The following is a 15,137-nucleotide window of genomic DNA, read 5'->3' as shown; positions in this document are numbered from 1 at the left end:
TAGCATTGGGCACTTTCCTTATTGCCCTATATCTGAGGCACTTCCGGAACAGCAAGTTCTTGGGACGAAGTGTAAGTACACGGAGCTTTGGTTGTGTAATTCTGTAAGCATCAGCATATGGGCAGATAATTCAACAACAGTAAAGGAGCAGAAGAATCTTTGGACCAAAATATAGCATTTTGGGAACAACTGGTGGATCTTAGATGGTGAGCAGTAAAAATGCTGCTTTCATCGACATGGAGAAGGCATATGATAGAGTACCCATATGATTGCTTTTATACCTTTGTTTTGGTATGTAATATTTACTTTTTAGTTACGTACATAAAATGTGCCCCGACTGCCAAGTGATCAGGAGAAATTTTATTATATTATGTTCATATCTTTATAAATGCTTAAACGGTACAACTGGGTTGGAAATCTTTGACTTTTCTGGATTATTTTGATTTGAAGAAAAGATCTCCACAAGAAATGCTTGTCTAAATATTGGCACCCAAAAAGTATTCAATAATAAACTTGAACTCGTCACAAAGTTCGTTCCTTGGTAGGTTGCGCTGAATCACCAATTGCAGGATCTGAAAACGACTTCATTATACAAGCGAGGTTGGTCCTTCACGGATATGTAGTAATTTCTTTTACTCTCGTTAACAGGTGGCTACGAGCAAGATGCATCTGTCATCTGGATTCATCAACAATTCATGCAGACCACAGGGTTAAAGGTATCCCAAGTTAAAAGCTTTCTGTAACTTGTAATAGAAGCTACTAAAAACACCTGGAATGTGTATCGGTACATCTATATTAATGGAGTAGGAAGAAAAGACAAAAGAGAGCTTTTAGTACTTTGGTTGACAATACTGATAGGGGAGAGGGGTGACAGCAATACTTCCCTGGATTTATCTAGATCTGCTGTCACTTCTGTATTCGGTGTGACAGGTCCAAAGTGTTTTTAGATGCAGAATTCGTTGACATAGCTATTGCAGACCGTGACAATACCCTATCCGCCTATCGCATAAGACAAAACCATTAAAATAATTTATTAGTGAAATTTGAAGTTTTGTAGGTTCAACAGTTGAACACAAGATCCAAAGGACAAAGGACAAGATGGAATCGCTGAGAGCTCTACAGTTCAAAGGTAAGTAAAGCCTCTACCAATACTTACTAAATTTATGATGCCTCACGAGGCTAAGTGCTCCCCAGAGACTCCAAAGAGGTCTTTGTAAATAGATTCATTCACAATTTCAAAATTTCTACAATACTTACTTACTTTCCGTGTCCTCTTCTTTCTCATCAAATCTTTCTTTCCCAGTAATTTGAGACGTAGATTGCCCTCTCGTTTGCCGCATGGAGAAACGATTGCCCGTTACGGTGAAGGATTGCCCTCTACGGTGTATGAAACAGAAAAACTTTCAGACCGGAAAAAACTAACAAACTGTACCAATATTTCCTAGCGCTACTCAATCGGGTTGGCCCACTGTTGGAAAGTTCCATCAATAGCATACCACCCCAATTCCCGTACATCCATTCTGAGCTTCACTCCCATGAGATTATCAACCACCCTCAGGACTCTTTCCATTCGGCCACTCGGTTCCCTATTCGACTCTACCAGATCCTCTGCCTCAGCCCTATGTCACAGGTAAGTGAGGTACCTTAGTAGGTGATAATAGATCTATAAAGGCCGCAGTGATGAATTGCATACCCCTTCTAGGATAAGAGCAACCGGAGCAACCAGACACATAGGAACCAAAAATCTATAAATGAGGTGGCGGCGACAAAGGGCTTCAATAGTGTTGGCCCTTCTTATACCATTACCAAAATGTTACTACGAATAGTAGGGTAGTCCAATATTCAAAGAACTCACTGGTACATTAGACTCGTATAATAATATGGTCTGTGTCGTAGCATGAACATCCCGTAGTATGTCCCACTAAGGGAATGTGATTTGGAATTATTATTACAATTTTATTCGTCCTTCCTCCATTATTCTGCACTCGTCTTCCTAGAAAGGGATTCGCGTAGTTCTTGTGATTTGTAATCGTAACGTGATGATGATTTGCTGTACAGTTTTCATGCTTGATGGTAATTTTCGAGGGAGAAAGTCCATTTAATCAATCAATAAATCAATCAATCAATCAATAGGTGCTAAAGCCCGGGGTGGGTCTTGGCCTCCTCAACAATTCGCGTCCATATGATACGGTCATTTAATACGTATGTAGGTATGTTAATAATAAATTTTCCTTGAAATGAATTATCTACCTAAATTCAATCCACAGTCAGCAATGTCCTAGGATTATTGCCTGAGGCAATCTCTGCCACCCAACCCTTTAGTTGCCTTTGGCCCGGGCTCGTATCCAGGATTTTGTCGAGGGGGGACCCGAGAGTGCCAAACCAAACAGTGATATTCGGGGGGGTGCTCCAAATCCCCCCCGATATTGCCCTGCTTTGGCCCTTTGTAAAGTTGCCTTAAAATTAACCTAGGGACCTCAAAACGTGTTTTGGCACTAAAAACTGACCATCGTAAATTTGACCCGATTACATTACTTTCCTTCCTATAGGATAAGGAAACTAAAGAGCAATCCAGAAAGTGAAAGCGTGGAGTTTTGAAAATGGATTTTCTTTCTCGAAGAAAAATGTTCGGTGCTAGTAGGTAAACAATTTCGGTATTTTAGTTTTTATTCGAACCCCTCCAAGTGATAGTAAGGCTGCTTCCAATAGTGAAAAACTGGACGACTTGTTAAAATTACTAGGGACGTCAAAACGTGTTTTGGCACTAAAAACTCACCATCGTAAATTTGACCCGATTACATTACTTTCCTTCCTACAGGATAAGGATATAAGGAAACTAAAGAGCAATCCAGAAAGTGATAGCGTGGAGTTTTGAAAATGGATTTTCTTTCTCGAAGAAAAATGTTCGGTGCTAGTAAACAATTTCGGTATTTTAGTTTTTATTCGAACCCCTCCAAGTGATAGTAAGGCTGCTTCCAATAGTGAAAAACTGGACGACTTGTACGGAGGAAACTTTAAAAGTTTTACCTTCCACTAAGTCGGTAATGAATTGAAAGTTTAATAGGGAGATACATCAATAGACAATAAATTGAAAGTAGGTATAATACGTACCTAATACTGGATACCGGCCACTTACGTTCAGACCTCCGGCGAGAGTGGTCGGTCTGAGTGTAAGTGCATGGTCAGCATAACACACTGTAACTTCGATCTATGTATGTGGGTACCTTTAAAAAAAAAAAAAAAAAAAAAAAAAAAAGAGGGTTCCACCCCCACCTCACCCAACCTGAGTGGGCCCGGGAAAATCCAGAAGCATGTGATTGCCCAGATGATCACCCGTCCGGATACTAACTACGTGCAAAGTTGCTTAATTTCAGTTACCCATCGGGAACTGGTGCATTTAACATGCTATCGCCACTGGCTGCTCCCTCGTTTATTCCAGAGTGAGAGTTATTTACAGAGGGAAACTGCACAGAGTCCTACTTGTCCATAACTCAAACGTAATAAGAATAAGATGCTTTTGTTCCAGGAACAAAAGGGATGATGCAGAAAGGATTCACGTGATTCTGTCATTCTCCGTAGTCCTAGGAAAGTAGGTATAATACGTACCTAATACCGGCCAGTTACGTTCAGACCTCCGGCGAGAGTGGTCGGTCTGAGCGTAAGTGCATGGTCAGCTTAACACACTGTAACTTCGATCTATGTATGTGGGTACCTTTGAAATTCATCTTCAAAGCACAATGGAAAGTGCAAGTTTTTGTTCGTACGAAGCCCTAATTATAAAAGTAGGAAGGTAACAGATTCGAATAAGCTTAACCCATCCCTTGGGGCAGTTGCCCGAACACCTAAGCCTCAGAGTGGGCTTTTTTTGTAGGAAGGTGACAAGTATTTTTCCATAGCAATCGTCCACACTATTTGGAACGCCTACGTTTTATTAATCATTTCTCATGTTACCTGTTAGGGCACAGTTGAGCCACATCTTACAGCTCGTCTGAACTACGTGCGGTAAATAATCATTTCTCATGTTACCTGTTAGGGCACAGCTGAGCCACTTCTTCAGCCCGTCTGAATTACGCGCGGTAAGTATTCATTCTCATGTTACCTGTTGGGGCACAGCTGAGCCACATCTTCCAGCCCGTCTGAACTACGTGCGGTAAGTATTCGATTTCTCGCTCCATTCTGATGAGTCTATGAAGATTAGAACTTCCGTTCTGAAGATTGTAGACCGAAATTTTCAAAAATTTCGCCTGCTGCAGGGCTCGCCCCGAATCGGCTTTGTGACATTGCGGCTCCCGAACGTAAGGTTAGTGGCCACCCCTGCTATACAGTATACATACACATACTGAGTCATGTTTGCTTTGAAACCAAATCTACTTAATAGGCACTAAAAGGTACTTAGTAGTATATTAGGAGGTAGATACTGAGAGTGATATATTCGTTCAATTCCAGTTGGACAGTGACAAGCCAGATGGTATACACATACTGAGTCATGTTTGCTTTGAAACCAAATCTACTTAATAGGTACTAAAAGGTACTTAGTAGTATATTAGGAGGTAGATACTGAGAGTGATATATTCGTTCAATTCCAGTTGGACAGTGACAAGCCAGATGGTGAAGAAGATGTAGATGACCTTGACTTCTACGCGGAGGCATTACTACCGGGCTAAATCTACTGGGGCTAAACCTACACCCATTGGGAATAATGATGGAACATCCTACACCTATTGGGAATATGATGGAATATCTGCTACCGGGCTAAATCTACTGGGGCTAAACCTACACCCATTGGGAATATATGCAGAAACATGATGCTGCTACAGAAAAGACATCTGATGATAGTTCCATAAAATGCAAAGAAGTAGAGTTCACAAAAGACTCTTGAGTGGCGGTCAACATTCTCTACCACCTAATGCTTAGAGTTAGAGCTCTTCTATTATCTCAAATAAATAATGATGAAATTATGTGCCCCGGTTGAGATTGAACCCGCGCCCTTCTGTTTACCAAGCGACTCAGCGAGTGCCTTTAGTACTTTGGTTGACAATACTGATATATAGGGGTGGGAGCAATATTTCCCTGGATTTATCTAGATCTGCTGTCACTTCTGTATTCGGTGTGACAGGTCCAAAGTGTTTTTAGATGCAGAATTCCTTGACATAGCTATTGCAGACCGTGACAATACCCTATCCGCCTATCGCATAAGACAAAACCATTAAAATAATTTATTAGTGAAATTTGAGATAGTTCCATAAAATGCAAAGAAGCAGAGTTCACAAAAGACTCTTGAGTGGCGGTCAACATTCTCTACCACCTAATGCTTAGAGTTAGAGCTCTTCTACTATCTCAAATAAATAATGATGAAATTATGTGCCCCGGTTGAGATTGAACCCGCGCCCTTCTGTTTCGCTTAGAGTTAGAGCTCTTCTACTATCTCAAATAAATAATGATGAAATTATGTGCCCCGGTTGAGATTGAACCCGCGCCCTTCTGTTTACCAAGCGACTCAGCGAGTGCCTTGACCACTAAGGAAGTAAACACTAGACCTCATATATTTAGCGGGTTTTTATTCTGGTTTAAGCTGGGTTATTTCCCAAGTGTGTAGGAGAATTTTGGATTCAAGCCGAATTCAAGCAAAAAGGATTCCAAACAAATCCTCAATATGAAATCATCGAGCTGTGCTGATTTTTCTCTTTTCTCTCCACTCTCTTTCTTGTTCAGTTCCTTTTCTCTTTTGTTTTTGTTTTTAACTTTTTGAAAGTTTTTATTTGGTTCAACCGAACTGTACATTGATTCTATTTAGTGTAATATTTTAGTTTTTGATTTCGTTAAATGTCTTCCGGAGACAAATCCCAATGGAATGGGATCCGCTGAGCGCCCATTGTGAAAATATGTATATTATTCAAATGGGTGCTTCTATCATTTTTTTGTTAACTCTTGATTAGGTAGTAATTCCTTTCCTAGGTAGGTATCTTGTTTATAGGTATTATTTGTTGAAAGGTATTAATTTTGATACAGTGTTCTCAGTTACCATTCAAATGGGTGCTTCTATCATTTTTTCGTTAACTCTTGGTTAGGTAGTAATTCCTTTCCTAGGTAGGTATCTTGTTTATAGGTATTATTTGTTGAAAGGTATTAATTTTGATACAGTGTTCTCAGTTCTCAGACTCTAAGGAGATTGGTTTTGTTAGGGCTGACCTACCTAGGTATATCTAAAACTCCGCTATTAGGTAGCTCAAATAATTTTACCAACACAAATAAATAGTTAGTTTTCACTCAAACTTTAACCAAAACTCACACGCAATTGACATAGGTTGCATTAGATTTTTAGAGAAATTTAGGACTTTTGTTAAAATTTCAAAGAATTAATAGGTAGGTAACTTGAAACTTTGTAATGTTGTGGTACACTTTGAGATCAAAGCTTATCCAGTTAAGATTAACCAAATTCTTTTTGTGTTGAGGTTCTCCAACACAACATTCTGGGCACTCTTTTCTAATGAAGTTATCACCTGTCAGATAACTTTAATTTCTTTTGTTAAAATTTCAAAGAAATAATAGGAAGGTAACTTGAAACTTTGTAATGTTGTGGTACCTACACTTTGAGATCAAAGCTTATCCAGTAAGATAATCAAATTCTTTTTGTGTTGAGGTTCTCCAACACAACATTCTGGGCACTCTTTTCTAATGAAGTTATCACCTGTCAGATAACTTTAATTTAATGAAGTGATTTCCTTAGATTGCTTTCAATCGGATTACTTCGATGCTTTGATCTCAAAGCGTGACCTCATACTTAGTTTGACAAAAGCAGCTGTTTTATGGAACGACGATAGTAGACTTGATTACCTATTTCACCGTTTCTGTTTTCCAAGTTCTAAATAGGTAGATATTTTACGTAGAACCTACCTACTCTGGGAAGATGATAACGAAGGCTTGTTCCCTCTTTAAAACTAGATTGACACAAAGTATGTTCCTACATGAAGATCCAAAGGACAAGATGGAATCGCTGAGAGCTCTACAGTTCAAAGGTAAGTAAAGCCTCTACCAATACTTACTAAATGTATGATGCCTCACGAGGCTAAGTGCTCCCCAGAGACTCCAAAGAGGTCTTTGTAACGAATAAAATAAATAGACTCATTCACAATTTCAAAATTTCTACGGTACTCACTTTCCGTGTCCTCTTCTTTCTCATCAAATTTTTCTTCCCCAGTGATTTGAGACGTAGATTGCCCTCTCTTTTGCCGCAAGGAGAAACAGGAAAAACCGTAGGATTGCCCGCTACGGTGTATGAAACAGAAAAACTTTCAGACGGGAAAAAACTAACAAACTGTACCATTATTTCCTAGCGCTACTCAATCGGGTTGGCCCGCTGTTGGAAAGTTCCATCAATAGCATACCACCCCAATTCCCGTACATCCATTCTGAGCTTCACTCCCATGAGATTATCAACCACCCTCAGGACTCTTTCCATTCGGCCACTCGGTTCCCTATTCGACTCTACCAGATCCTCTGCCTCAGCCCTATGTCACAGGTAAGTGAGGTACCTTAGTAGGTGATAATAGATCTATAAAGGCCGCAGTGATGAATTGCATACCCCTTCTAGGATAAGAGCAACCGGAGCAACCAGACACATAGGAACCAAAAATCTATAAATGAGGTGGCGGCGACAAAGGGCTTCAATAGTGTTGGCCCTTCTTATACCATTACCAAAATGTTACTACGAATAGTAGGGTAGTCCAATATTCAAAGAACTCACTGGTACATTAGACTCGTATAATAATATGGTCTGTGTCGTAGCATGAACATCCCGTAGTATGTCCCTTATCAGATGGGCCATTGAGCTGGTAGTCTTTATATTGATTTTCTGTGACCGTTACTCTCCAGTGAAACAGGTTGACTAAATTGACGTTATCGCAGTGATGAATTGCATACCCCCTCTAGGATAAGAGCAACCGGAGCAACCAGACACAAAGGAAGCGGCGACAAAGGGCTTCAATAGTGTTGGCCCTTCTTATACCATTACCAAAATGTTAAACTACGAATAGTAGGGTAGTCCAATATTCAAAGAACTCACTGGTACATTAGACTCGTATAATAATATGGTCTGTGTCGTAGCATGAACATCCCGTAGTATGTCCCTCATCAGATGGGCCATTGAGCTGGTAGTCTTTATATTGATTTTCTGTGACCGTTACTCTCCAGTGAAACAGGTTGACTAAATTGACGTTATATTGAGATGGTAGGCTTTATATTGACTTTCTGTGACCGTTACTCTCCAGTGAAACAGGTTGACTAAATTGACGTTATCCTTGATTTTTCCTGTCTTGCAGGCCAAAGTTCCGAAATCAAAAGGCATCAACTATCGACTGATAATGTCGCTCCTCATGGTCTTCTTTCACATCCTGATGGCATTGCTGAGTTTCATTCGACTTAAAACTGGAGGCCTGAGCATTTTCAAGAGTGGTAAGTGACGAGTGAAAAGTACCCCCAAGATCGGCCATCTATGGCTGTTTTTCCACATGACGTGACGGCAGGTTTCACCCTCCATCCGGCGACAAGCAGCTACTCACAATCTGACAAAGCAAAAGTGGGCCGGGAAAAAGCCGTCAGCACGCGATTGCCCAGATGAAAACCCATCCGGGTACCAACCACGCACAACGTTCTCAACTTCAGTGATCCATAGAGAGTATTAGACATATTGGATTGTACTAAATGAGAGGAGGTCTTTGAAAGATACTTTGCTTGATTTCCAGGCTCGGTGCTATATTTCAGCGGGGCAGCCCTGGGTATGGTACTTCTGATCAGGGTTTCTCGCAAGTGGCCCCTCATGATCACCCATTGGCAACTCGTAGAGGGTTATATTGGGGAGCAGAAGTACCTTCGAGTCAAGTTTCTGGTGATTTCGGTCCTCGTTATTCTACCTAGCATGGGTAAGTGAATCCCTCTGTTCTATTCATCCTAGAACAGGGATTTCCAACTTCCATATGTATGCAGGTCATATACTACATTGGCAGGTATGTACCTAATTCACGGGCCACATACATAGGGGAGCAGGCCCGTATCCAGGATTTTCTTGAGGGGGTGTGGATACTCCACATTTTCGAAGTCCACCCCATAGTAAAAGAGCAAACATGAAGCTCGAGGGGTCCCACCCCGAACAGGGATTTCCAACTTCCATGTGTATGCAGGTCATATACTACATTGGCAGGTATGTACCTAATTCACGGGCCTCATACATAGGGGAGCAGGCCCGTATCCTGGATTTTCTTGAGGGGGTGTGGATACTCCACATTTTCGAAGTCCACCCCATAATAAAGGAGCAAACATGAAGCTCGAGGGGTCCCACCCAAACACCTTTGAGGGCCCCAAAAATGGTTTTGCGGGCCACGCAATTGACATATGTATTCTATTCTCTCCACAGTAAGTCACGTTGCCTACCTCCCCTACTCCATTTTCTTCAGCGAGCATCCCCCCTCCATCTCCATGTTTCACCTCTACATGACCCGAAAGTTCCCGCAAGTGTACAACCTCATTCCTTACAGTCCGTGGACCGCGGGTTTGATCCTCCTCACCAACTTTTCCGCCAACATGATCTACTGTTTTGTCGACCAGATCATTCTCATGTCCAGCCTGGCATTGGCCGGGTACTTTGAGCAGTTCAATAGACGTCTTCTCAAGTATAAAAGCAAGGTAGGTGTCTGGTCTGAAGTCTTAAAGACGCTTTCAGTTGATATAGTTTCAAGGCTCCACTTGTTGGGGCTCCTCACTTATTGAGGATCTGTCAGAGGGGCCGTGGAAAGCTAGCAGCACGCGACTGCCCAAATGATCAACCATTCGTATACCAATCGCGCCAAACATAGCAGAACTTCAGTGAATTTTTGGGATTTGGTGCATTTAACGTTCTATCACCGCTGGCTTTTGCCAATTTTCAAAGCTTCAAAACTATTTATGTAATTTAAAAATGATCAGCTCTCTAGCCCTATGTAATTTATTTTTTCTTTCCCAGATTTTGCAACCTGCCGAATGGAAAACCCTTCGTATGAACTACATGAGACTGTGTACTCTCACGTCACATGTGGACGATTGCATTTGTCACCTGTTGTTTCTCACGTTTGTCATTCATGTGTACATTCTGTGTGTTGATATGTATCAGGGACTCCTGTAAGTCTTGGACTTTCCTGTCCCATCCAGTCACTAGTTGTATAAAGAGACCCATCAGAGAGCTCTGATCAGCTTTTAAGAGGGCCTAAGATTACTTTATAACTGCCAAGGTTTTTAGTGATGGGGTTGTTACCCTCCATTCGCTGACAAGCCCGCCTCCTCACATCAACCTCACCCAGCCTGAGTGGGGCCGGGAAAAGCCAGAAGCATGCGATTGTCCAGATGATCACCCGTCCGGATACTAACTACGTGCAAAGTTGCTTAATTTCAGTTATCCATCGGGAACTGGTGCATTTAATAATAATAATAGACTCTTGAGTGGAAGGCAACCACTAGGCGAGGTTAACGCCTTAGGCGTTCTCTACCACCTAACCCTTAGAGCTCCATTATTATGTGGTCAAATTCTCAGATAAAGAAGGATAAAATCCCATACCTCGGCTAGAATCAAACCCACGTCCTCCTGATCACCAGGCGAGCGTCTTGACCACTACACCACCGAGGCAGGTAACGTGCTATCGCCACTGGCTGCTCCCTCGTTTATTCGAGAGTGAAAGTTATTTACAGAGGGAAACTGCACAGAGTCCTACTTGTCCAACCCTCAAGCGTAATAAGAATAAGATGCTTTTGTTCCAGGAACAAAAGGGATGATGCAGAAAGGATTCACGTGATTCTGTCATTCTCCGTAGTCTTATCCAGATTTGTAGCAATCTGCTGGAATACAGTGAGAGTATATGAATATAGCAAGACACCTCTCAGTGTACTGTATGGAGTACATCAGAGATCTTACTGTACTGAGGTAAGTATTGCTATTCAGTCGTTGGAATATAGCCACTGACGTGTCGTGTTGGGGGTGGTCTTAAGCTGTTTCCACTTTCCACACATAGTTGACACCGTCGATCGACGTAGACTGGAACCGTACACTTCCTCGACAACATAGATATCTAATCAGGATCTACAACGTCGATCGACGACCCTTGACTATGTGTGGACACAGCTTTAGAATCCATGTTTCAACACGTTTCACTCCTGGTCTTGAAAGTGGCACTTTTTTGAGCACATTGTACAAGTGCTGCCTGTTAACGTTGTCCCACTTTTTACAGGTGGAATTATTCACTCAGCAAATATTGAGAACCAACACGTGTCTCTCGGGAAGTCATATGTTTTCCATGAACAGAAACTTTCTTCTGACGGTAAGTAAGTTATTCTATTTTTAGGAGGGACCCGTCCATATATACTTTCCTATCCTATAGGAAGGAAAGTACCTAATGTAATCGGGTAATTTAATTTTTTGCTCCCTCCCAAAGAAAAAAATCTTCTTTAGCAGATTTTTTTCTACTCAACGAATCATTTGCCCCTTTCCTAATTAGATATATCGGTTCATTTCAGATTGCTGGGACCATTATCACATTTGAACTTGTTCTGATGCAGCTTAAAGAAATTGCAGCCAGTATCTAAAAGTCGAAGACCAGTGAGGACTTTGTTACCAATCAAGGTCTCCAAAACTGCAAATGTAACTTGAAACTCAAAACTATAACAGATACCTACCTACTACCCACCTATTTATTTATTTTACCTTGTTTAGACTGCGGAAGTAAAGGGACTTTTCAGTCTCATTCTGGCAGTATATGCAGGGTATATTTCATTCTATTGTATTCTATACGAATCTCGCACCTGGCAATAGGTCAACCTATTCTATGAAATTTGAAAATCGTGAATACGTCACTGAAAATTTCACGTCAATACGCCACTGGAACGGATCAGCCAATCAGAATCGAGGAAAATTTCTACGCCACAAACAGCTTTTGCCTTCGATGCATTTGGCTTGGAATCGGCTAGAAAGTTCAGCACCAAGTACAGTCAGTTCTATGTGGTCAGCCGATCGGTAAAGATTACATAAGCTTTTTGGGGAGTCGAATTTTTTTCTCCAATATAAATTTTCCACGTTTATTTTTTTAACTTTTTAGAAAACAGAAGAGGTAAATTAAATGTTCCTTTTGTGTTTTGTTTTAATTTCTTATTTTGTGTACCTTTATGTATTTTTCGTAGGTCTTTTCATAATACTATGTGTACCTATTTCAATAAAATTTATCGGTCTGTTCTGTAGGTAAGTAAATTTGATCCTTTCATCATAACTATCGAACGGTTTGTCCAGTTTTCATGAAATTTTTGCAAAAATGTCCAAAAATATTTTCCTTTAAATTTTGGTCTCGATTAGGCATTTGACGACCACGACGGCCTCTTCAAAATACTTTGCAGCATCAAACTTCCAAACGCTTTGTATTGTACTGATTTGATTTAAATATTCCCTAAGGGCCGTCTGAAAGCCTGATCAGCCCCAAAATTCCAAGGGAAAAATTGGAATAGTGAACATTTTTACCAAATATCTCATTATTGGACTAACCATTAGGCAAAAGTCAATAGAAACCTATTTCCTTCGTTTTTTTTTTTTATAATGGGTGTCGAATCTGGAAATTTCTGCCTGCCAGAGTGTTACCTCTGGGTTGACAGTGTTTATGTGTCTGCATATTTCTGTACCTATCTACTTTTTTCACCTAAAAAAGGCCCCAAACGATACCCTCCTAGCCTGTGGTGTAGTGGTCAGGACGCTCGCCTGGTAAACAGGAGGGCGGGGTTCAATACTTGTTGAGCATTTGTTGTACCTGTGCTCTTTTTCTTGTATTAGCTACCTAGCTTTGCTCAGAAAATTTTGAATTTTAAGGGGTGGAAGGTGTCAACTCATGAATGGCCATAACTTGGACAGATATTGGGACAGATTGTGTTTCAGTGTTACAGATACCTACCTGATTTACTTTTTTTTTAGCAACCGAAATCCTTGAGTGCAATTTTTTCCGATTATGGGTGTCGAAGCTGGACATTTCTGCATGCCACCGTGTTACCTGTGGGTTAACCGTGTTTCTATTTACCTATGTGTCAGCAATCTGCATGTTTCTGTAGGTACTTATTTATTCAATGTTTTTTTTTTTAAACTCATTTTCTAGTTAGCTTAGTTGGTAGTGCGTCTGCCTTGTAAGCGCTAGGCCGCGGGTTCGATTCCCGCCCGGGGCGGATTTTATCCTGATGGGATAATGTTCTTTCCCGGAACGGCTGGCTTTTTCCTATCCTGTCTTCCTTCTCCCTTCCATTTCGGGACGATAAGACCATAGCAGTTGCAGTTCCCTCTATCAAACCTCTTTTTTTTTTTAAAAAAAAAAAAAAAAAAAAAAAAGTGGGGCACCCTGGGGTTCTTGGGTAACCTAAGTAAATAATGAAAACTTCCGTTTGAGATACCCGTAACAAGAGAAATCGAACGTGCGACCTCCGAATGTCTTAGTTAGGGATGTCTCGTTTTTTAAATGACGATGAACTGAAGTCTAAAGAGTACCAAAGTGATAAGACAATTCTGGATTTTGGAGATGGTGGCACGAATAATGGAAAGGGGTTGTCTGAGATCCCACTCGTACACAGGAACAGATAAAACCAAAACTAAAGCAAGCTGTGTGATAGCCGTACGGGAGGGTTTGTGATCGACAGACCTTTGAAAACGGAAGAACTTGACGGTGGGAGGGACCAACTTGGGGGTAATACCCAAACATAATGGACTCATAGTATATCTCTTTATTATTTATTTACCAACAATTTCAGAACGAATTCTATCTCTATCTCTTGAAATTTGATGATTCCAGGTAGCGGGGCTTTTAGCTTTTATCTCCTTCCTTTTCCTAATCCTCCTTTCCGTCGAGCAAGGCTCTATTGCTTGGAATAAACTTCCTATTTCAAGGCGGCGCCCGTTTTAGCTTGGGCGGCGATCCAAGAAATAAATATTAACACACTTAAATTAGACCAATGGTTTAGACTCTTTGGAACACAATCTCGACGCCCTCATGTTCCCAGAGAAGTCAGAGTAAAGCCGTCATGATTTGTCACCACCATAAGATAAGATAAAAAGAAGTTTATGAAATCATCCAGTTTCTTCTATAATTCCCTTTTGGTCTTCCTTTCCGTTTGGAATGTAAGAATCAGAGGAAGTAGACCTTTTGCGTTAAAGCGCAACAGTACGGACGGTTTATAGAGACCAGAAGTTACTACCCGGTCAAGGAGGTGGTTCTGAAGGGATATGTCGAGATACCGCACAAGTGAGGAGTACAGAGACCGTTATCATTCACCGGGCTCGTCCTTATCTGTATCAGACCCGACTCGACCCTTTCGGGGCTTTGATCCACCTCCTCCTACCAAACTCTCACGCGACCGGGGGTCAGCAGACCAGTGGAGCCGGAGCCAATCAAGGTGGGAGTGGCTTACACATTCCAACTCCCGGAGGGTCGCCATACCATAGACTGTCTCTCTATTTCAATACCTATATTAGTCTCGAAGAACACCATACCCTTTTTACATATTGGAGCCGTGGGATATGAAATTCCGTGTAAGAAAATGTAGGTACGGATAGGGTTCTTGCCTTTTCAAGGCCGGACACGGCGCCTAAGCTTGGGTCGTGGTCAGTCACGAGAACTGGTAAGTCAAGTGTCTCCACCCGCCCCTTACCATAGACCCCTGTGCCAAGTAATATTCTCGGAGGATTGTATAATAAAAATGTGAAGAGACAGAGGTGATCAGACGTTGTGAAAGGCGGATGAGTTGGCATGTAAAAGAAGAGTGAGAATCGCAAGTTTGGATCAACATTAAGGGTTGACTTGGTGTTCCCCGATGATTCCCATGATGTATATCCATGACATTTCACTGTAATTAAACCTGTCTTCTCTGATCATGAGTGGGACTCGCGTATATGTAGAACTCGCGCACGGATCTCCCGTGAGATCCAGTGATAGGACTTCCCTATTACAAAGCAAAGAGCCTTGCCGACCGAAAGAGGGAATAGGATAGAAGGAAGAGAGAAGCTAAAGCCATGCTATTCTGGTATCGTCAATGTCAAGGGAGACAGTTTGTAGAAATTTTTTTTTCAAGAGTCTGATAGGTTAGAGAGAAAAATAGCG

General features: G+C 41.4%; 1 protein-coding gene and 3 long non-coding RNA genes across 4 annotated transcripts; 3 read left to right on the top strand and 1 right to left on the bottom strand.

Annotated features, from left to right (window-relative positions):
* The first annotated feature begins 4,064 nt into the window (after nt 1–4,064).
* LOC113468169 lies at nt 4,065–4,966 on the top strand. Its single transcript, XR_003392020.1, has 2 exons — nt 4,065–4,150; nt 4,587–4,966. It is a non-coding gene; the product is annotated as an uncharacterized LOC113468169 (long non-coding RNA).
* Nucleotides 4,967–5,398: 432 nt separating this feature from the next.
* Nucleotides 5,399–6,424, top strand: LOC113468171. The gene is made up of 2 exons (XR_003392022.1): nt 5,399–5,936; nt 6,069–6,424. It is a non-coding gene; the product is annotated as an uncharacterized LOC113468171 (long non-coding RNA).
* Nucleotides 6,053–6,957, bottom strand: LOC113468170. The gene is made up of 2 exons (XR_003392021.1): nt 6,689–6,957; nt 6,053–6,500 (listed from the first exon to the last, which is right to left on the bottom strand). It is a non-coding gene; the product is annotated as an uncharacterized LOC113468170 (long non-coding RNA).
* Nucleotides 6,958–6,981: 24 nt separating this feature from the next.
* LOC103511010 (gustatory receptor for sugar taste 64f-like) lies at nt 6,982–11,924 on the top strand. The gene is made up of 9 exons (XM_017444820.2): nt 6,982–7,016; nt 7,335–7,519; nt 8,319–8,451; nt 8,742–8,918; nt 9,410–9,678; nt 9,995–10,149; nt 10,783–10,945; nt 11,250–11,339; nt 11,536–11,924. Exons 1-9 carry the CDS (start codon nt 6,986–6,988, stop codon nt 11,602–11,604), a joined length of 1,272 nt encoding a protein of 423 aa, XP_017300309.2. The 5' UTR covers nt 6,982–6,985; the 3' UTR covers nt 11,605–11,924.
* The last annotated feature ends 3,213 nt before the right edge of the window (nt 11,925–15,137 follow it).

Source organism: Diaphorina citri, unplaced genomic scaffold, assembly GCF_000475195.1.
Source record: "Diaphorina citri unplaced genomic scaffold, Diaci psyllid genome assembly version 1.1 scaffold663, whole genome shotgun sequence".
NCBI classification, from domain to species: domain Eukaryota; kingdom Metazoa; phylum Arthropoda; class Insecta; order Hemiptera; family Psyllidae; genus Diaphorina; species Diaphorina citri.
This window is presented reverse-complemented; position numbering and strand designations above follow the sequence as displayed.

What these genes read in the sequence shown, in the direction of transcription:
- LOC103511010 (XM_017444820.2), top strand. Translation starts at nt 6,986, where the DNA reads ATGGAATCGCTGAGAGCTCTACAGTTCAAAG. An exon ending in GCCTCAGCCCTATGTCACAG is followed by an intron (nt 7,520 to 8,318) that starts GTAAGTGAGGTA and finishes CCTGTCTTGCAG; the next exon opens with GCCAAAGTTCCGAAATCAAA. An exon ending in AGAGATCTTACTGTACTGAG is followed by an intron (nt 10,946 to 11,249) that starts GTAAGTATTGCT and finishes CACTTTTTACAG; the next exon opens with GTGGAATTATTCACTCAGCA.